The sequence below is a fragment of the Kogia breviceps genome, chromosome 9 (genome assembly GCF_026419965.1).
Source record: "Kogia breviceps isolate mKogBre1 chromosome 9, mKogBre1 haplotype 1, whole genome shotgun sequence".
Classification (NCBI taxonomy): domain Eukaryota; kingdom Metazoa; phylum Chordata; class Mammalia; order Artiodactyla; family Physeteridae; genus Kogia; species Kogia breviceps.
In genome coordinates this window covers 98,410,106-98,431,950 of record NC_081318.1, presented here as the reverse complement: position 1 = coordinate 98,431,950, position 21,845 = coordinate 98,410,106, and the positions used below count along the sequence as shown (strand labels likewise).

General features: G+C 41.0%; 1 protein-coding gene across 23 annotated transcripts in view; it reads left to right on the top strand.

The window, feature by feature from the left end:
* NRCAM (neuronal cell adhesion molecule) overlaps positions 1-21,845 on the top strand; it is a 314,557-nt gene that overhangs the window by 258,513 nt on the left and 34,199 nt on the right. For 14 of the 23 annotated variants that reach the window (XM_067042862.1, XM_067042852.1, XM_067042847.1 and 11 more), the window contains 12 exons: positions 1,709-1,852; positions 3,173-3,284; positions 4,739-4,905; positions 5,313-5,460; positions 6,845-6,969; positions 7,648-7,677; positions 9,217-9,318; positions 15,508-15,705; positions 15,803-15,873; positions 17,108-17,333; positions 17,727-17,842; positions 19,187-19,391. In XM_067042862.1, the coding sequence (XP_066898963.1) occupies positions 1,709-1,852; positions 3,173-3,284; positions 4,739-4,905; positions 5,313-5,460; positions 6,845-6,969; positions 7,648-7,677; positions 9,217-9,318; positions 15,508-15,705; positions 15,803-15,873; positions 17,108-17,333; positions 17,727-17,842; positions 19,187-19,391 (1,644 nt within the window). The remainder of the gene's footprint in view (positions 1-1,708; positions 1,853-3,172; positions 3,285-4,738; positions 4,906-5,312; positions 5,461-6,844; positions 6,970-7,647; positions 7,678-9,216; positions 9,319-15,507; positions 15,706-15,802; positions 15,874-17,107; positions 17,334-17,726; positions 17,843-19,186; positions 19,392-21,845) is intronic. The other 9 variants (XM_067042868.1, XM_067042865.1, XM_067042855.1 and 6 more) reach the window with 1 other exon arrangement.

The window sequence follows — 21,845 nt, the reverse complement described above, 5'->3', positions numbered from 1 at the left end:
AGTAAATTTGTGTGATTTTAAGCCACTAAGTTTGGAGTAACTTGTTCAGCGTCAGTAGAAGCTAATGCAGTACAAGTAGGCATAATACTTTGAATATGTGTGATAAAACAAGGATAAATAACTATAGTTTGATTTATTTTTATTATTTATGTTCATTAATAAACCACAGACGAACCAGCTATTTGAAGCTTTTTAAAGTGGCTGAAAACCCAAGTCACACACACAAAAAGCAATATTGTAACAAATTCAATAAAGACTTTAAAAATAGTCCACATCAAAAAAATCTTAAAAAAAAAAAGAAAAAAAGGTGTTTAGAATGAAAGTAAAGGCTATTAAGTGGTTCAAGGTGCAAGAGCAGTTTAAGAGGAATGGTGCTGTTATTTATTTTTTTAATTTACTTTATTGAAGTATAGCTGATTTACCATGTTGCATTAATTTCTGCTGTACAGCAAAGTGATTCAGTTTTACATATATATATTCTTTTTCATATTCTTTTCCATTATGATTTATCACAGGATATTGAATATATGGGTGCTTATATTTAGATTTGATTTTGGTCAGCATGCTGAGACAGACACCTACTACCCCTTTCAGAGTATTTTTTTTTTTAATTTATTTTTGGCTGCATCAGGTCTTCATTGCTGCCGACTTTCTCTAGTTGCGGCGAGCTGGGGCTACACTTCATTGCTGTGCGCGGGCTTCTCATTGTGGTGGCTTCCCTTCTTGCGGAGCACGGGCTCTAGGCACATGGGCTTCAGTAGTTGTGGCTCGTGGGCTCTAGAGCGCAGGCTCAGTAGTTGTGGTGCACGGGCTTAGTTGCTCCGCAGCATGTGGGATCTTCCTGGAACGGGGCTCGAACCCTTGTCCCCGCATTGGCAAGCGGATTCCCAACCGTGGCACCACCAAGGAAGTCCTTAGTGTACTTTTAAAGCCATGTAATGTCACAGCCTAAGACTTAGTGTTCACAAAAAGGAAATTATGTCCAATAGCATAGCACTTCCAAATTTTGGGGCACACCTTGGACTGAATTCTCATATATTATATTACCAACCTGTTCCATTTGGCTTCAGTAAGGATCAGTCCTGGTCTTAACATTTTTTTAAGTATTTGAGAGAGTTAGCTGAAACTGCTGCCTTTAAGGGAAATCTCACATAATTGATTTTTACTTCAGCCTCAGGAATTGTCAAAACATGAAAATACATATTTTCACATTTGATTGTTAGCCCTATATTTGTTTACATATTTATTTATTTATCAATCTATTTCAATAAGAGACTTTTAAAAGACACAGGTTTGGATGATCTAAAGGATTTCTCTATTTTTGGAGTAGATTTTGCTGTCTCTTGATAATTCATTTGGCTTCTCAAAAATTACCATAATTTCTTTGTGAACAAGGTAATGTTTTTCTGAATTTGTATTGCGGTTTACACCTAACATGTTGCTTTTTTTCCCCTGCGTCTCTCAAAATAATATTGAGAAGAATCAATCCTTTTAAAACTAAATGGTTATCAAGCATATACCCCTGATGATAAGTGTTGACTAAATTATGAGGAAGGAACACTGTCATTTCTACTTGGGTTGTTGGTCTTCTTTTTCTTATTGCATATACCTAGATCAGTCTTCCACTTACTGTAAATCAAAGTTCAAGCTTTACATCTTTTAAGCAAAGAGGAATGAATATATACTTTTTATTTTTACACCCAAACAGTTGCCCCTGATGACCCCAGCAGAAAAATAGATGGCGATACCATTATTTTTTCAAACGTTCAAGAAAGATCAAGTGCGGTGTATCAGTGTAATGCGTCTAACGAATATGGATATTTACTGGCAAACGCATTTGTAAATGTCCTGGGTAAGCTCTCCCTTTATTAAAGACATGGCAAATTAAATTAATGACTGCTGTTGTTTTTCATTCATTCCGCAGAAATATATTAAGCATCTGCTAGGCAGTGGCACAGAACTTGGAGCTGTAAGGGATATGCAAAGATGGATAAGATACAAACCTTGCCCTAAAGGAAATTACAGTCTGGCCTTAGTTCTTTCATACCGTGGATGCCCTAAAGGAAATTACAGTCTGGCGTTAACGTTCTTTCATACCGTGGTTTCTACAATGGCAAATTCCTCATTGTAGAGATAATCAAAGAGGCTGCTCTGTTCATAGACAGTTACATTGTGTCAAACCCCTCAAAAGGAAAAGGGCATAGGTCTGCTCTTCCTAACTGAATGTGGCTGCTTGTTCCAGCCTTAGAAACTGACAAGTTGCATGACAATTTCATGATTCTGATTTTTGAACGTAAGTCATTAATCATAATGTTTGGCCGTGACCTAAGTCACAATGTACATTTATTTATCAATTCATAATAATTAATATGTTTAGGAAACGGTGACATAAACATATTCTGAAAGGGCTGGGTTTGTGTGCACATTGTATTTCTCATATGGGACAAAACTACTAAAATACCAAATTTGTTTAAGAATTTATGTGAGAATTGTTTTCATGATGCCGGGGAATTATATTTCACCTCTGTAAGTGGAGTAGGTTCCCTTTCAGACAAAATTAGGGTCAGGAAGCCAACCAATATGTGGTAGTTTTTCCTTCATGCTTGGAATGAGGGTCAGTAAATCACAGGAAGAGCTGAGCCGTTAAGGTGTTGGTGGACGGAAAGGAGGCAGTTTTGATTCGGGCGCTCTTTTGAGTCATCAGCATTCTGCTTTTTTTCTGCCGACTTGGATGTCCGCCACCACTGCCCCCCACCCACCCCCGTTATTACCCCGAGGTTCTGATGGGCCAGTCATCCAACAAAAATGTATTTGGCCATTATTTTTTGTGCGAGACACTGTGCTGGCTTATGATGAGAAAACAATAAAAAGTCCCATTTCCTGCCTGCAAGGAACTCACAGTGTAGTTGGAGATATAGATAAAGAAATCAGTTATTAAAGTGCTGTGCCTGATTAAGAGACAGGACATGAGGCAGAAGGAGGAAACTTGCATTTTTCCACTTTGAGTGACCGGCAGGGTCATACTTGCCCGAGAACATAAGGGGAGAGAGAACATGGGCTGCGCCTTAACATGAATACTAATGGCCTGAAAAAAAAAATACAATAAAATACAGGTGGACCTAAGGGTTTATTTTATTTTAATATTTACTTTACCTTTCCAAAACGTTTTCAGCTGAGCCACCACGAATCCTTACGACTGCGGACACACTCTATCAAGTCATTGCCAACAGGCCTGCCTTACTAGACTGTGCCTTCTTTGGGTCTCCTCTCCCTACCATCGAGTGGTAAGTAGTGGCCATATCTGTTTGTCATATTTACATTTGCCAAAGCCTTCAAATTTCCCAATATGTGGGGTGTTAGAGAACAGACAGGAGAAAGGCGGTGCAGAAGCCATCATCCTATTAATTATTAACTGTATTCACAAATTTTTATTAACGACTCACTCTGTGGTAAATAATATCACATGGATGATCTCTTTGGCAACACTCTTTGTCCACCCCAGAGGGATATGCAAGTGTTTTTGAAAAAAATTAAAGTGGCTGTATTTTACAGTGCTACGGACATCACCCGGGACGTCATGAATGGTGGCTAGAGCGACGGGTTGGGGGACATTCCTTGATAATAAAATATCATTTGGGGCGGACGCAGGGTCCATAAGCTTAAAAAACAGAATTTTCTATTACCAGTGTTCCTCTGCCACTGAGTGTCCTGGCTTGGACCCAGCCACGCTCCCCTGTACCCTTTCCCTCCCTCTTTAGACCATCCCTTTTCGCGTACCACTCGTGGCACCAGTCCTGCTCATCCTTAGCATGAGCTGAAAGAGACAAGGCCAGGAGAGGCAGCAGCTCAGAAAGAATGAGTGAAAGAAAATTGGAGCATTCGTTTATGGATTGTCTATCAGGTGCCAGACGCTATGTGGGGCTCCACTTCCTGGTGTGAGATTAAAGCCAGGTGTAGGATTAAAGCCCAAACACGGATGCTTGTGCAGAAAATTTCCTAGCCAGGGAGATGGATTAACGCTTAGTTTCACACGGCTTTTCATCCATCCTCACTTCTCCTGTCTGACACTAACCTGGAAGCTCAATGTGGACATACTTTACATGCATACTTTCTTCTTCTCCTTCCCTGGATATTTTCCTATTTATACTCTCGAAAGTACAACCCTTGTAACCTTGAAGTCAATATCTCTTTAGCATTGTAACATGTAGATGGAGTTACAAACACATCACAGTAGGGGGGGGAAGGGTCCAGAAGAGCAGTCTTGGGCTTCCTTGGTAGCGCAGTGGTTGAGAGTCTGCCTGCCGACGCAGGGGACATGGTTCGTGCCCCGGTCCGGGAAGATCCCACATGCCGCGGAGCGAGGCCCGCGTACCGCAAAAAAAAAAAAAAAAAAGAGCAGTCTTCATTGTGTCTATTTTATGACTTATTAGAGATAAAATAGGTAATAATGTGTTCATTAAGTTATGAATCTCTTATAATGAAAATTACAAATTGTTTTGTATTGTCATCCTAATTCTTCAAGCACCATTTATCGCTGAATTCTCCAGTTTGACATCTGTCTTTGCATTAACCCCCCTGATTTACAAGCATGCAACATACTTGTGCAGATTCCAGACGTCTCTGACCTTGATGCTGTAATGCAGATCGTATGGTGTGTCGGACCTTGAACGGGGCGTTTCATGTCTGACTTCAAATTATAATATTTTTATTCCTCTTTGCGATCATTTTCATAATGAAGGTTTAAAGGCGCTAAAGGGAGTGCTCTTCGTGAAGATATCTATGTTTTACATGAAAATGGAACTTTGGAAATTCCTGTGGCCCAGAAGGACAGTACGGGGACTTATACGTGTGTTGCAAGGAATAAGTTAGGAATGGCGAAGAATGACATTCACTTAGAGATCAAAGGTGAGGCAGAGGTGACAAACGTTTCTTCAGTATTATGAGACTTTGAGCAAATTCTCCAGCTTTAAAAAAAAAAAAATTTACTTTATTGAAATGTAATTGATTTACGATGTTTTGTTAATTTCTGCTGTACAGCAAAGTGATTCAGTTACACATATATGCATTCTTTTTCATATTCTTTTCCATTATGGTTTATCACAGGATATAGAATATAGTTCTCTGTGCTCTACAGTAGGACCTTGTTGTTTATCCACCCTATATATAATAGTTTGCATCTGCTACCCCCAAACTCCCAGTCCATTCTTCCCCCACCCTCCTCCCACCTTGGCAACCACACGTCTGTTCTCTATGTCTTGATTCTGTTAAATTCTCCAGCTTTGGCAATGGATAACGGTAACTTTCCATTTCAGATCCAACGAGGATCATTAAACAGCCTGAATATGCAGTTGTGCAAAGAGGGAGCACGGTGTCCTTTGAATGCATAGTGAAACACGATCACACTTTAATCCCGACCGTCACGTGGCTAAAGGACCACGGGGAGCTGCCCAGTGACGGGAGGTATTTGAAGACAATTTCTTTCCTTCCTCTTCCTTCTCTCTTTAAGCTGCTCTTGAACTAAAGGTTTCTTGTACAGTAACTTAATGGTTATGTTCTTAAAGTTTCTGAAGTCTGCTCTGTCTCCAAAGTAGATATACATTTTCTCTTCATGCTATAGAATATTTGGACCTAAAAAGGTATCAAGTTATAGAAATAAGACCCTGAGAATGTTTGCCTGTCTTTGTGTTGGTCTCCTGTGTAATTCAGGACGTGAAAAACCTTTCAGGTCTTGAAACAACATCCATTGTTTTCTAACTTGTACGGTGCGCTCTCAACAGATGTTTTCTCCCATTTTACAAATAAGCAGAAATACGATCTCTTTAATCATCAGAGTGAGCCTCAATCTTCATCAGTATTTTACAGGACACTAGTTTTTATTTGGATGGGGAGTTTTCATTTTACCTAAAGCAAGTAGAAGGAGGAGAAGAAAAAAAAAAAAAAACAGGTAAAGAATTTGAAAGAGCCTGAGCACGTTGCATTCCTTTAGCTTGGTGCGAAAGAAAGGTCATACGCCCACTTTCCAGGTGAGGCTCTGGATTTGACAAAGTACACACAGTCAAAGACGAGAATTTTAGCTGATGCAGAGGGGCTACAAGCATCACCCCGACGGGAAGGAGTGTTGTCTGCTGGTAGAAATGGTTTCTGTGGCTTCTTTCAACTATGCCCAAATGGTGCCCTGTTGCTTGTAAATGGCCCTTAAAAGAACTATGTGGGAATTTGGGATTAACGATACACACTACTATATATAAAATAAACAACAAGGGCCTACTGTATAGCACAGGGAACTATATTCAGTAGCCAGTAATAACCTATGATGGAAAAGAATCTGAAAAAGAGTATTTTATATATATATATATATATAACTGAATCCCTTAGCTGTATACCTGAAACACTGTAAATCAACTATAGTTCAATTAAAAAAATAATTAATAATTAATATCAAATTATTTAAAAATACACACTTTGTTAGAAATTGAGCCAGATGAGTGGTAGAAGAAGCCTAGAAAAGCCATCTCTTCAGGGTAACTGGAGCTGCCCCCAGCTCAGCTCTAGATGCCCCTGGTCTTAAGGAAGCTCCTAAAACTCCAGAGGCGTGGTTGAAAGCCGTCAGACTAAATGACTTGACATCATTTTCTAACCCAAGCTTCTCACTCTTTCAAAACGTTTTCCAACTTTCATCATTATCAGAGTGGCATGTATTGTATAGGATTTTAGCTCTAATGTGCTGCAAATCTTTATCATCTTTCCCTTTTACCAAGTTCACAGTTGCTTTCATGCCAGTAAAACCGTCATTGGGTGTGGTGGGATGTCCACTCCAGCCGCTCTGAGCATGTGATAATTACAGGTTCACTGTTGACAAGGACCATTTGGTGGTCGCTGACGTCAGTGATGATGATGGTGGGACCTACACATGTGCGGCCAACACAACTCTGGACAACGTTTCGGCCAGTGCTGTGCTCAGCGTCGTCGGTAAGAGCTAGAACACATACAGCACAACTGGCTGCCCTGTTTGAGGCTGAAAGGAAAGATTGTCAGTAGTAACTGTTTGCTTGTTACAGTTTTAGCATTTTATAGGTGAGTTAAATACCCACATCTTTCTTCTTTGGAAGATGCCTTTGAGGCAGTAATTTCAGTATAAATGTACTCTGTAGCAACACTGCAATAAAATGGTGGTTAAGCACATTAGTGATATTTTTATGAGAAAACTGGGGGGAAATGATCTACCTTTATTTATAATCGAAGGGGGTTCCCCCCTATGTTGTTACTGAATGTTTATCAATGCTGTGTCTCACAGCTAAGCATAAGGCTCAGTTTTATTTTTATTTTTTATTATTATTTTTTTTGGCGGTACTCGGGCCTCTCACTGTTGTGGGCTCTCCCGTTGCGGAGCACAGGCTCCAGATGCACAGGCTCAGCGGCCATGGCTCACGAGCCCAGCCGCTCCGCGGCACGTGGGATCCTCCCAGACCAGGGTACGAACCCGTGTCCCCTGCATCGGCAGGCGGACTCTCAACAACTGCGCCACCAGGGAAGCCCAAGGCTCAGTTTTATAATCTTAATCAGGCTCAGTCTTTGTTTTCTTGTGCTATCTTATATCTGTCCACTACTAATTTTGATTAAACTCCTTTATATTACTGTCCTTTCTAGCTCCTACTCCAACTCCAGCTCCCATTTACGGTAAACTAATATGAGTCCTTTTCTCTGTTTTCTTTCAAACAATTTCACATGTACAGAAGAAGTCCATTACTTTCTTTTCTCTATCATGTCATTGTGTTTCTTTAAGGAAAAGGGTTCTGTCAGGTGTTCTGCCATGTTGTCCATTTACTGCTATAAATCATTTCTTCATTATAATTCTGGAACTTTTCACTGAATATATTGCCACTCACTTCCAAATATTTCATGTGTTATTGCAAAGTCATTTTGTTTGCTAAAAGTCCCTCTTTGACAGCATTTCCTTGTAAAGTAGCATAGTGCTTTTTCAAAAGCTATCGTCCATATTTTACAGACTGAAAAATCAATTTCAAATATCATTCCACAACTTAGGTTTTCATTTCAATCTATTAAAAATTGTTTTGGAAAACTAAATGTTGTTTGGGGATTCCATTTTCAAGAAATTTACATAGGAAAACAATGGATGCTTAGTACAACATTTGACCTTTCTATCAAAGAAAACCACCAACTCACTGTGTTCACAGAAGATAAATCACTAAAGAAAGACGAAAAAGAGGACACTTTCACGTCGCATGATTTTTCTGAGTTGGGAAGATAAATCAATTTTTTTCCCAAAATCTTTTTGATTAAAGAACCCTCATGCTTATTCCACATATAAATACAAAAATTAATTTTGTGGTGAAAATTCAGCTGGATGTTACATAGTATTATGAGTTATGCTATAGAAGACCTGTCCTTTGTAGACATTTACTGCTTCTTTACTGGTAGGAAAGAAGTGCCCATATTTTTCTATGGCCTCTGATTCCCCCAAGAGCCAGAGTTACTGCCAAGAGCAAGTCAGGAAAAGACCCAGGGGAAACATTAACTCTCTAGATCTCAGCAGCACCATTAGAAGAGGCAGACATACTCCTCAGACACCTTCGTCCCAACAGGCATCTGTACCCTGGTGTCCTCTGAGAATAAACACACCTCCCTGTGTGCCTGACTGACTTGTACTGAGCTTCCACATAAGGTTGCATGCCAAGGGCTACCTGCATAGCATCAATTTTAGAATTCCCTTAAAAATATAAATATTCTTCAGGTGCCCCCAAATCTGTAATTTAGCATGTTTCAGAAAGAATACTTGCATCTTCTTTTAATAGCATGTATATTTGCCTGTATTTGTTTTCCAGCATTTCCTATTCTCTGTTTCCCATTTATTAGAAATTCAGCTTCCGTATTATTTTTTCTGTTTGTGCTCCTCTATGTTTATGAGAAGACATGCACTGAGAGTGCTGGAGAACCATACATGTCCTCCCCTGGCTTTGGTGACAAGGGATTTAGTTTCATTTCAAAGAGAAGCAAGCAGAGCTCATTGAGGGGTTCTCTTGGGTGTGCGTGTGTGTTCCCAGCAGCCTCAGCTGTTTTCATTTCCTTTCAGTTGCATGCTCACTGACCATTACGTGTGCTGTGTCTTTAAAAGTCCCCTCGGAGAATAGTATCATGAGTAAAGGAGAGCCTCCTAAGGCCGGGTGGTTAACTATGATGTGTGTGTTTGGTCTACAGATGTCCCAAATCCTCCCTTTGATTTAGAATTGACGGATCAACTAGACAGGAGTGTTCAGCTGTCATGGACCCCAGGCGATGACAACAATAGCCCTATTACAAGTATGTGGTGTCATTTGCTTTTTCACTGATAAACTTAATGATTATTTTCAAAGTACTGTATCCCATGTAATTGAAATTCCTTGCAAAAGATATTTGCTGGCATTCTCTGCTTCATTGCTAATAGAATCAAAACAGTTATTTATGTTCTGTTATTCAGAGCTGGAGTTATTCCTGGTTACAACTTCTGGTTTGGGACACTAATTAATTGCTGAAGATGTTAATTAAGCAAATACACTATCATTTTGTGTTTAAGATGCATAAGAATCACCTTCAATTTCTACCACAGTAGGAAGATGTATTGCAAGTTATTCATTTTGCCCATTAATATGGGAGAAAACAATAGAAGGACCAGTCTAGCTATTAGGAAATTGAGACTTGGTGAGTAAAGTGACTTTTCAAACCCACAGTTGGTAACAGAACTGGGGGTAGACATCAGGTCTCTTTGTTTCCATTAGCCCTGGCTACAAAGTGGCACAGTCACCAACGTCACCTCCTCACCTTGATGACATCAGCTTAGAGAATAAAATCAGGTGAGGGACCATGCCATAAGGGTACTGGAAGAGCCTAGTAAAATTAGACTATAGATTACTACCTTCAGGTAAATACTGCAGGAAGACTGAATTCCTTTCCGATGATGACCTAAGATACTGCTGAAGTGATGTGTGTGTTGATTTATTGCACCTGCTGGTAAAGCAGACTAGATCCAATGAAATTAAACAAAAGCGTCCTCTCTATCTTATGTTCTTTGGTGGTGTTCCTTTCTCAGTGGAGTTTTTGGTCCTTGATCAGAACACGTATTCATTCATGCTGAATCTTCCAGTTAATTCAGTACATTAGCCAGATTTAGCTGGTGAGGATGCTTGGAGACTCTTTTTACCCATGTTAAAATGATACCATTAGATTTCAAGGCTTTTCTACTCTTTCGTTCGTTCATTCATTCAACAGACATTTACTGAGTACCTATTATGTACCAGGCATTCTTCTAAAACAAAACAGTCAAAAATCTCTGCCCATATGAAGTTTATATTTTAATTGAGGACACAAATAAGATAAAATTAATACGTGTTATGTTATTGTGTATAATGTCATTATATATGTATATATGTGTGTAAATATATATATATATACACACACGTGCACACACACACATACACACACTACTCAGATCTCCTTTTAAGAGAGAACCCACTACAAGGAATGTCAACAACAGGCTCCATCTGCTGCCCCCTCCCTAGGGATCAGCTGCAGCATTCCCATGAGGCCCCTCTCTTCCTGAGCTTAGTCCAGGGACTGAGCACAGCGAGGGTCCTAGATTCAGCCATGCCTCCTGCAGAACTTCACTCTGGGGCTCCTTGCTGACTTGGCTGAGTCTATGTGTATTGGAGTCTGAGGCTTTTTTCACACACACCTCCTTCCCCTCTCCTTTCTCAGACGTCAGACCTGCATTATAGTCTGAAGATCTTCCCTGCCATCTCCTGCTTTCTCTCTCTTTTATCTTCCGTGGACTCTTCCACAAATAAATATGCTACACATTTAGTTCTATCTCTGCATCTGCTTCCAAGAGGAGTCAAACACACATATATCTGTACACATGGTTATGTGTGTGTCCATGTTTGGGCCATGCAAAGAACAAAGCAGGAGAAGGAGAGTAAAGAATATGAGGGTCAGGGGTATAATTACAAACAGGGTGGTCAGGAAAGGCTCCCTTAAGAAGGTAACATTCATATGGAAAACAGTATGGAGGTTCCTTAAAAAACTGAAAATAGAGTTACCAGATGATCCAGCAATCCCACCCCTAGGCATACATACAGAAAAAATGAAAGCTCTAATTCAAAAAGATACATTCATCCCAAAGTTCATAGTGGCACTATTTACAGTAGCCGAGACACAGAAGCAACCTAAGTGTCCATCAACACATGAATGGATAAAGAAGATGTGGTACATATATACAGTGGAATATTACTCAGCCATAAAAAAGAATGAAATCGTGCCATTTGCAGCAACATGGATGGACCTAGAAAGTATCATACTAAGTGAAGTAAGATGGAGAAAGACAAATATTATATGATATCACTTACATGTGGAATCTAATAAATAGTGCAAATGAACTAATTTATAAAACAAAAATAGACACATAGACATAGAAAACAAACTTATGGTTACCAAAGGGGAAGGGGGGGAGGAATAAATTAGGAATTTGGGATTAACAGATGTGTACTACCATATATATAATAAACAAGGATTTACTGTATACCACAGGGAGCTATATTCAATATATTGTAATAAACTATAAAGGAAAAGAATCGGGAAAAAGAATATAGTTATATACATTTATTTATGTATAACCAAATCACTTTGCTCTATGCCTGAAACTAACACAATATTGTGAATCAACTGTACTCCGATTAAAAAAATAATAAATTTTAAAAAAGAAGGTAACATTTGAGTATGTCAGTAAAGACATAAGGAGGGAGGTAGTGAATGCACTCTGCAGTTAGCTGAAGGAAGACCTTTCCAGGGAGAGCAAGAAAAACAGCAAAGGCCCTGAGACAGGAGCTTGTCTCTTGGAAGCTACTGTGGCTGGCTGGAGTGAAATGAACGAGAAGTGAAGTAGGAGAGAAGGTCAAAGAGGCAAAGAGTTGGCGGGTGGAGTGGGGTGTGCACTGTGCAGGGCCTTGTAGGCCCTTGTAGGGGGTGGGAAGGAATTGGAGGGATTTAAGTAGAGCAGAGGTCCCCAGTCTTTTTGGCACCAGGGACCAGCTTCGTGGAAGCCAGTTTTTGCACGGAGGGGGAGAGGGGGGATGGTTCAGGTGGTAATGTGAGCCATGGTTCAGGCGGTAATGCAAGCAATGGGGAAGGGCAACTGAAGCTTCCCTCGCTCGCCTAACAAGCCACGGACCAGTATCAGTTCACAGCCCGGGGGTTGGGGATCCCTGAAGCAGAGGAATGGATCACACTGGCTATTCTATTGAAAATGGTCTAGAGAGGAACAAGAGGGAGAGTGGGGAGACCAGGCAGGACTACAGTTCTCAGACCATGTGTTGAAATACCATACAGGGCTTCCCTGGTGGCGCAGAGGTTGAGAGTCCGCCTGCCGATGCAGGGGATACAGGTTCATGCCGCGGAGCGGCTGGGCCCGTGAGCCATGGCCACTGAGCCTGCGCGTCCAGAGCCTGTGCTCTGCAACAGGAGAGGCCACGACAGTGAGAGGCCCGTGTACCGCAAAAAAAAAAAAAAAAAAAAGAAAGAAAAATACCATACAGAACCTCAGCAAACCTCAGGGGTGCCTCTGGATATTAAGTTTTTGATTTTTAAATTTTGGTTTTTATTATTATTATTTTGGGGCTGTGTTGGGTCTTTGTTGCTGTGCACAGGCTTTCTCTAGTTGTGGTGAGCAGGGGCTACTCTTCGTTGTGGTGCATGGGCTTCTCATTGCGGTGGCTTCTCTTGTTGCAGGGCACGGGCTCTAGGCATGCAGGCTTCAGTAGTTGTGGAACATGGGCTCAGTAGTTGTGGCTCATGGGCTCTAGAGCGCAGGCTCAGTAGTTGTGGCACACGGGCTTAGTTGCTCCACGGCATGTGGGATCTTCCTGGACCAGGGCTCGAACCCGTGTCCCCTGCATCGGCAGGTGGATTCTTAACCACTGAGCCACCAGGGAAGCCCCCAAATTTTGGTTTTTAAAAAACACAGTGACATCTGTCAGACACTCCATGAAATACTAGCTGGAGGCAGTTCACAGTTTAAATATTAATAGTGCTACATCACACTGTGACAGTGTCATATCTCTGCAAAGCCTTTGTGGTGATAAAAAGCAAGTACCATGTGAAAATAAGTGTGAAACAGGAAATGAGGAAGGTGGTATCAAATCTGTTTACAAGGTTAGACAAGTTGTGCGGTGCCCAGTAGATTTTAAGACATAAACACTTGTTAGATTATATAGACCTAACTCCTTAATACACAGAAATGTTAGGTATTTCTTTTGACCTAAGGGAGCCATGAAAAAAATTACTGAAACACTAAGCATACCATGAACTAAGAAAGTTTGGGAACTTGTGAGCTAAGAGGTTATGCAGTAATTCTCACAAGAGATCTTGGTGACCTGGAATAGCCTTATAGTGATGGAGGAGCTGAGAAATGGTAAGCTGAGATTTTGAATATATTTTAAAGGTACAGCCAACAGGTCTATTGAGAGTATATGAGAAGGAGAGAGCCAAGAAGGACTTCAAGGTTTTGACCTGAGTTGTCACTACCTGTTGGGGTGAAGAGCAAGATGAGTCTTGGTCACATCCAATTTGAGATGCTGTACTAGACAAACATGTGGAATTCTTCAGTAGGCAATTAAGTATCCAAGTCTGCAGTTCTGGTGAGAGATAGGGGCTGAAGATATAAATGTGAAGGTCATCAGTTTATGAAACTGGACATCACCAGCAAATTAAACATAGATTAGAAGGAGAATTCTAAGTGCTGAGCTTCCGAGCAATGCACCACATATTTCTAGTTCATCTTTGTACCTTTAATTCATATCTTGGTACATGGCATGTAAGGCAATTAATGAATATCTAAATACCTTTTTTTGCATTTCTTTTTCTTTTATTGAAGTATAGTTGATTTACAATGTTGTATTAGTTTCAGGTTTACAGCAAAGTGATTCAATTACACATATATTTTATTGACCTTCTTCTTTATAGGTTATTACAAAATATTGAGCATAGTTCCCTGTGCTATACAGTAGGTCCTTGTTGGTTATCTCTTTTATATGTAGTAGTGTATATATGTCAATCCCAAGCTCCTCATTTATCCCTCCCCCTACCTTTCCCCTCTGGTAACCACAAGTTTGTTTTCTATGTCTGTGGGTCTATTTCTGTTTTGTATGTAAGTTCATTTGTATCATTTTCTTTTAGATTCCACATATATGCAATATCAGATGATATTTGTCTTTCTCTGCCTGGCTTTCTTCATTTAATATGATCGTCTCTAAGACCATCCATGTTGCTGCAGGTGGCATTATTCTTTTTATGGCTGAGTAATATTCTATTGTATGTATGTGCAACATCTTCTTTATCCATTCATCTGTCGATGGACATTTAGGTTGCTTCCATATCTTGGCTTATTGTACATAGTGCTGCAGTGAACATTGGGGTGCATATATCGTTTCAAATAAATACCTATTTTACAAGGGTAAAACATGTACCTACCACAAAATTTTAATAGAGACAAGAGGGTAGGTATACACTGAAAAGTAAGTCTTCCTCCCACCCCTGAATCTCAATTCCTCCAGTGACACCAGTGTTACAGTGTATGTCCTCCAAGAGGTAACACATGTACTTTCAAGCGTATGTGTAGGTGTATATGTTATAGTAAATCTTTTTATTTTTATACAACTGTAGTATCCAGCACACACTGGATTATGTTCTAAACCCTACTTGGTTTCACTTAACAATATATTTTAGAAATCATTCTGTTTCAGTGCATGTGGAGCAGCCCTATTCATTTTTTACAGCTGCAGAATATTCCATTGTGTGGCTGCATCATAATTTATTTAATCAGTGTCCTATTGATGAACATGTAGGTTGTTTGCAATTAGGCTGTTTCAGTTGCAAACAATGCTGCCATGTGGATTCTTTTTCATGTGCCTTCGAACATAATGAGCACATTTATTCGAAATAAATGGCTGGAAGCACAATTTCTGAGTCAAAGGGTCTCTGAGTTAAATATTGTTAGATGTTCTAAATTGTCCTCTATAGAAGTTGTACCAATTACACTTCCCACAAAGTATGAGAATGCTTGTTTCCCTGTGTCATAGTTCACAAAGTGTGTTAAACATTTGACTTGCCAGTCTGTGTGGTGGGAACAGGTATCCCTCTGTATTTCACGTAACGTCTCCCATTATGAAAAACTCAATCATCTTTTCGTATGTTTAAACTTTCCTAGGAATATGTGGGTCACTGCTAAACAATTTTAAGGAGCTAAACTCAGCATGCTAGAGAAAGCATACTCTTATTGGATTTGCTTAAGTGTTGAGGACGCTAGGCTTCTGAAATCAAAATATTCTAGTGAATTTTTCTTGAAAGTGAGTTAATTCATGTTCAGCCGCTCTTGTTAGATTGTCCTGTTCGTTATCCTCGCAACCTACCACTGGGTGACTGAATTCACGTCTTGGATTTGTTGTGTGTGTGTGGTGTGGCCAGAATTCATCATTGAGTATGAAGATGCGATGCACGAGCCGGGCCTGTGGCATCACCAAACTGAAGTCCCTGGAGCTCAGACCACAGCCCAGCTGAAGCTGTCGCCCTACGTCAACTATTCCTTCCGAGTGACGGCGGTAAACAGCCTGGGGAGGAGCTTGCCCAGCGAGGCGTCGGAGCAGTATTTGACTAAAGCTGCAGGTAAAGCAGGACTTCTGTGATATGAAATAAGATAGAAAGGTTTGCCACTGTTTGCAAGAGACCAAAGTTGACGAGTATGTGGCTGTTTAACTTCTAGAACCAGATAAAAATCCCACGGCTGTGGAAGGGCTGGGATCAGAGCCGGATAATTTGGTGATTACGTGGCAGGTGAGCTATGTCTGAGGTATTCAACTGTATTTTAGAGTGGAGAGAAAAGTTGTTTTTAAATGATACCTCTATTAAAATCCCCTTTCACTCATTTTTTTGGAATGTAGACATATGTCATATATCTATTAATCGTGTAGTAGTTAAAAGCTTGATCCTTGGAGCCAAAATGAAAGGTACAAATCCCAGCTTGGCCACTTAGTAACTGTGTGACTTTAAGGCATTTCTTTAACATCTCTGCTGCGTATCTGTATGATGGGAATAACAATGAACCAACCTCAGAAGATTAAAGGAGTTAATGCACTTAGAACGGTGCCTGTCACATAGAATGTGCTCAATAAATGCTAGCTTGGGGCTTCCCTGGTGGCGCAGTGGTTGAGAGTCCGCCTGCCGATGCAGGGGACATGGGTTCGTGCCCTGGTCCGGGAAGATCCCACATGCTGCGGAGCGGCTGGGCCCGTGAGCCATGGCCGCTGAGCCTGTGCATCCGGAGCCTGTGCTCAGCAACGGAAGAGGCCACAGCAGTGAGAGGCCCGCGTACTGCAAAAAAAAAATAATAATAATAATAATAATAATAAAATAAATGCTAGCTTGTGTTGTCACCATCATTAGAGAACCATCTAGAAGACAGGTACCAGTAGTCAACTTCTTCTACTTTTTTCTTTTTGGCCTGTCTCTATTTTCTGGACTTGGAAAATTAATATATATTTACTTGTGCGATTTTAAAACTTATTTTAGATAGATCTGTACATCCATACTTAGATACATACATGTTTGTATATACTTAGATACATACATGCCTGTAGAAACAGGATAGAATGACAAGCCAATCTCTTTTTTTTGTTTAAAGAAAGAAGTAGTTCACAATTTCAGTCTCCAAGTAAAATAGACAGTGAGGTGCTGTCACACAACCAGGAGCACATAAAGGAAACTATATACCTGGAAAGTTTTATGTCACCCACCCATGACTGTGGAGCCAAAATCTGAGAGGCCTATGTGGTTTTTACTACTTCAAGATAGAAATTAACCACCTTTGAAACGTTGATCCCAGACAAACTGGATCTCATCACAGGTGAAAAAAAAGGACAAAAGGTCCCTGGAGAAAATTGTTCATAGCTTGTACTTCAGTGGCTCAGAGCTCACCGTCTTTAAGTCTGGGAATTGAATTTGCTGTTCCAGTAAGAGATGGCACCGCTGATCTGTTTTATAAGCTCTGATGGTCTGGCTTTTCTTGTAGCCCTTGAATGGTTTCGAATCTAATGGGCCAGGCCTTCAGTACAAAGTTAGCTGGCGCCAGAAGGACGGTGATGATGAATGGACGTCTATGGTTGTGGCAGATGTATCCAAATACATTGTCTCGGGCACCCCGACCTTTGTCCCGTACCTGATCAAAGTTCAGGCCCTGAATGACGCGGGCTTTGCTCCAGAGCCAGCTGTGGTCCTGGGACATTCTGGAGAAGACCGTAAGTGCCTGATGCTACTTCATGTCTATTTTTCCCCAGCAGAACAGACTTACCAAAGTGCAAGTCAAGGCCATGTCCAGAGGTGCTGAGACTGGGAGGGAGGATGGGAGGCAGCCGTGATTTCGCTCAACATTTCTGCCTCCTAAACAGCCTGCTACATAGAAAATAGGTTCAGTGTGTTAAAAGTTATTACTTTTTAAAAAGATATGTTGTTCTCACAAAGTCAAATGAACAGAGCTCAAAAAAACCCACAAACATCTATTCTCCATCCTTGATAATACATAGAATCAGGCTGGGTCATGTTTCAAGCCAAAATTAGGAGATGGTGACATTTTTTGCATGAAATTCAAAATGACCTTGATACTTCTACCCCCCTTTCTCATCTTTCCCTAGTCCCAATGGTGGCTCCCGGGAATGTGCACGTAAACGTGGTAAACAGCACCTTAGCCGAGGTGCACTGGGACCCGGTACCTCTGAAAAGCATCCGAGGACACCTGCAGGGCTATCGGGCAAGTGAAAGAGACCTTTCATGTTCTTTTGTTAGAAACAGTCCCTCGGCCAATGCCAGACGCCCTTTTCTTGGCCGGAGGAGGCCTTGAGAGTTCATCAGGTGTACTGCCTCAGGAAGCCTACCTCTGAAGCATCCCAGCTAGAGCTGGATCGAAATCTCACTACACAACAAAGGGAGAAAAAAAATTCTTTCTCCATTTTTCCCACAGATAGTCTACATTCTGCCAGCTAACAGTTACCGCATGCACGAAATGGGGAAAACTAATGTTCAAAAAACTAGAATGTAATGAAATGCACCTAGCTTTAAAACCGCACTGACTGTGGTTTTAAACGAACAAAACTATGTGTTGAACAAACAAAACTATCCAGAAAACAATGTAGACTTTTGATTTAAATAGTTCAGCTTATAGTTCAAGATCATAGAGTTCCAACTCAGTCATTCTGATAAACATCAGTTATCTGTGTTCTTGGGAAGCACAGAAAGACGGTTTCATAGTTTTGATTGAGAGGTGGTCAGAGAACTTTCACACCTACCAAGGAAGTCAAGGCTTTGATTGGTCAAACCCTGACCTCTAGAGGTCGGTTTTTGCACTGCATCATGTTCAACTTGGGGTTTTTGGTTTTTCTTCCTCTAAGATTGCCAGATTCTGTATATATGTTGATTTCTCTTGAAAGTGCCTTTAAACTCCGAAGATGACTTTAAGAGGCCTTGGTAAACAACAGTTCTGGATTTCTATCCAAAGTTAATCAACACTTTATCTCTTCAAAATCTGAGTCTACAATTTCATACCAAAAAATAAGTATTTTTAATTAAGTGATGCAGTTTCACATAGTGAGGAAGCCCTAGACTTGAAGTGGAGGGTCTTCTTACCTCTTGACAGCCCAGGGGCTCTTCTGTACTGTAGGAATAGTAATAATAAAAGCTTCACTGTGGTTTTTAGTATTAAACTAAGTGATATATTGTACATGAAGTTGTATTAACTCTGGAAAAGTATGTAAATATTGGTCAGTAATTTTTACCATTAGAATATTTTATACAAGTAAAGGACACTTAAATCCTTCTCTGTGAGTCTCATGCTGTTTCATTTCTCTGGTTTATTTCACTTAGGTTTCTCCAACAACATAGCATAACCGAGCTTCATCACAATTTCTTAATTTCCCTCTTTACCTGTGCCTCCTACTCTCTTGCCTCAGAATTGATATCTGTCAGTTGTTCCACTAGTCTAAAATGTACCAAGGGAACTTTCTGGAAAAAAAAAATAATACTAAAGCTTTAATTTTGTGAGCTTGAGGATTCTGTTGGCTCCCTTGTCCGCCTCTGACTTTTACTCTTGCTGTTTCAGATTTACTACTGGAAGGCACAGAGTTCATCAGCAAGAAACAGACGCCATATTGAGAAAAAGATCCTCACTTTCCAGGGCAGCAAGACTCATGGCATGTTGCCCGGGCTGGAGCCCTTTAGCCACTACACACTGAATGTCCGCGTGGTCAATGGGAAAGGGGAGGGCCCAGCCAGCCCCGACAGGGTCTTCAGTACCCCGGAAGGAGGTAGGGTGGATGTGTCACTGAGATCCTAGCAGCGTGTGGTGCATCCTGAGAGACTTTGCGTGACCTATGGGCCCCCAAAGAAAGTATATTCTGGAAGCCAAATGTGATTTTCCCACAGATGAACATGGCACACACAGAGCTGACAGAGTGTCAGCTCATCTATGGCCTGAGGCTGTGGGGGAGGCTTCAGAGGCTTCCCTGAAACCCCCTTTCTCTTGACTTAAAATTTTTCTCCACAGTTAATCACACAGTCAAAAACCTTGCTCATTTTTTAAAAAATTTTATACTTTTTTTTTGGCCAAGCTGCATGGCTTGCAGAATCTTAGTTCCCCTACCAGGGATTGAACCTGGGCCCTGACAGTGAAAACACCAAGTCGTAACCATTGGACCACCAGGGAATTTCCTATTTTTATACAATTTTTAAGTGTTACTTTCCATTTACAGTTATTACAAACTATTGGTTATACTCTCCATGTAGTAAAATACATCCCTGAGCCTGTCTTACCCCTAATAGTCTGTACCTCCCACTCCCTCACTCCTGTATTCCCCCTCCCTCCCATTGGTAACTACTAGTTCATTCTCTGTATCTGTGAGTCTGCTTCTTTTATGTTGTATTCACTATGTTATTGTATTTTTTAGATTCCACATATAAGTGCTATCATACAGTATTTATCTTTCACTGTCTGGCTTATTTTACTTAGCATAATACCCTCCAAGTCCATCCATGTTGCTGCAAATGGCAAAATTCCATTCTTTTTTATGGCTGAGTAGTATTCCATTGTGTGTGTGTGTGTGTGTGTGTGTGTGTGTGTGTGTGTGTGTGTGTGTGTGTATACCACAGCTTTTTTATCCATTCATCTGTTGATGGACACTTAGGTTGTAGAACCTTGCTAATTTGATGCTGACCTGGGTCATTAACTTTCTGACCTGAAGCAAGTTATACAATTTCTCTAAACCTCAGTTACCTTAGCCAGAAAGCATGAGAACTAGATGTGATCACCTAAGAAAAATATCTAGAAAGGAAGAGAATCCTATAGGTTGTAGTTTACTTCTTTCTCAGTGCACCTTTGCAGTTCGTGCTAACATGGAACTGAGTTAGAAGGCTGGCCATCTTGACAATGTGTTGGGAAGGGAAGGGAAGGGTCATTGCAAGTACGGGCCTTGGCAAGGGGCGGAGGAAAGGAGAACCAAACACAACTGATGTAGGAGTGGGGGCCAGAGGAGTCAGGACACAGCCACCTGGGAGCCTGGTGGATGAGGAGAGAGGGCCATGTAGTAAGAAAGGCAATAGCATGGCCTTTGCTTATCTTGAATTTTGCCTCAAGCCAGTATTGAAAATGATCCAGATAGCTTCTGTGGATTGCTTAGGTCTTTTTTTAAAAAATAAACATTTTGGTTACAATTTTATTTTAGAGGACAATTCTTTTTTTTATTGTAGTATAGTTGCCATACAATATTATGTAAGTTACAGGTGTACAGTCTTTTATGCCTGAGTAGTATTCCATTGTAGATATGTACCACATCTTCTTTATACATTCCTCTGTGGATGGACACTTAGGTTGCTTCCATGCTTGGGCTATTATAAATAATGCTACTGTGAACGTTGGGGTGCATGTATCTTTTTGAATTAGTGTTTTTGTTTTTTCCAGATATATACCCAGGTGTGGTTAAAAGCAGTTCACAGACAAACCCTGTCCTGGCTCCTGGTTGAAGGGCTCATGGTGTTGGCAGCTACCCAACAGCCTCTGAGAATCATCTGTGTCCACCTCCCATCTCATTACAATGGCTTGTCCTCAGCCTCGTTGCTCCTTGGAGGTTTAGGGCTCCTTCCACTAGAGGCTTTCGCTAGTGAGACCCTACACTGGCCCTTGAGATGGCTCAGGGGAAGGTGCCATAGAAAAGAGAACCAGGGGATTAAAGAACAGACAAGAGAAGAGTAGTCTGTCCAAAGACACAAAGGAAGGAAACAGCATGGCTCCTTCACGGAACGGTAGGTCAGGCAGCCGAGAACAGTGAGAAAAGGGAGGAAGGTCAGCTAGGGAGGACCAAAACGATGGATGGTCTTAAATGCTATGGATATTACCCCTCAAGCCAGAAGCTCTTAACCTGAGGACGGTAGTCCCTTCAGGTGTCAATGAATGGGTTTAAGGAGCTCCATGAACCCCTAATATTATATACAAGGTGCGTATATTTTTCTGGGGAGAGTTTGTGGCTGTCATCAGACTCTCAAAGGGGTGATTTGGGGAATCTTAGAACTATGCACCAGGACTGTTCTAGGCAAAGGGCACCGGGGGTCTGAAGGGGGGCAGTGGCAGAGAGGCGAGGAGGGAACGGATACAGCTGAGGTTAGCAGGGTGGATGCGGTAGGATTTAGTGTCCCAGGAGATGGTGGCAATGAGGCAGAGGGGGCAATTCAGCTTGACTGCCTGGTTTCTGGCTAGAGGGACAGGAGGG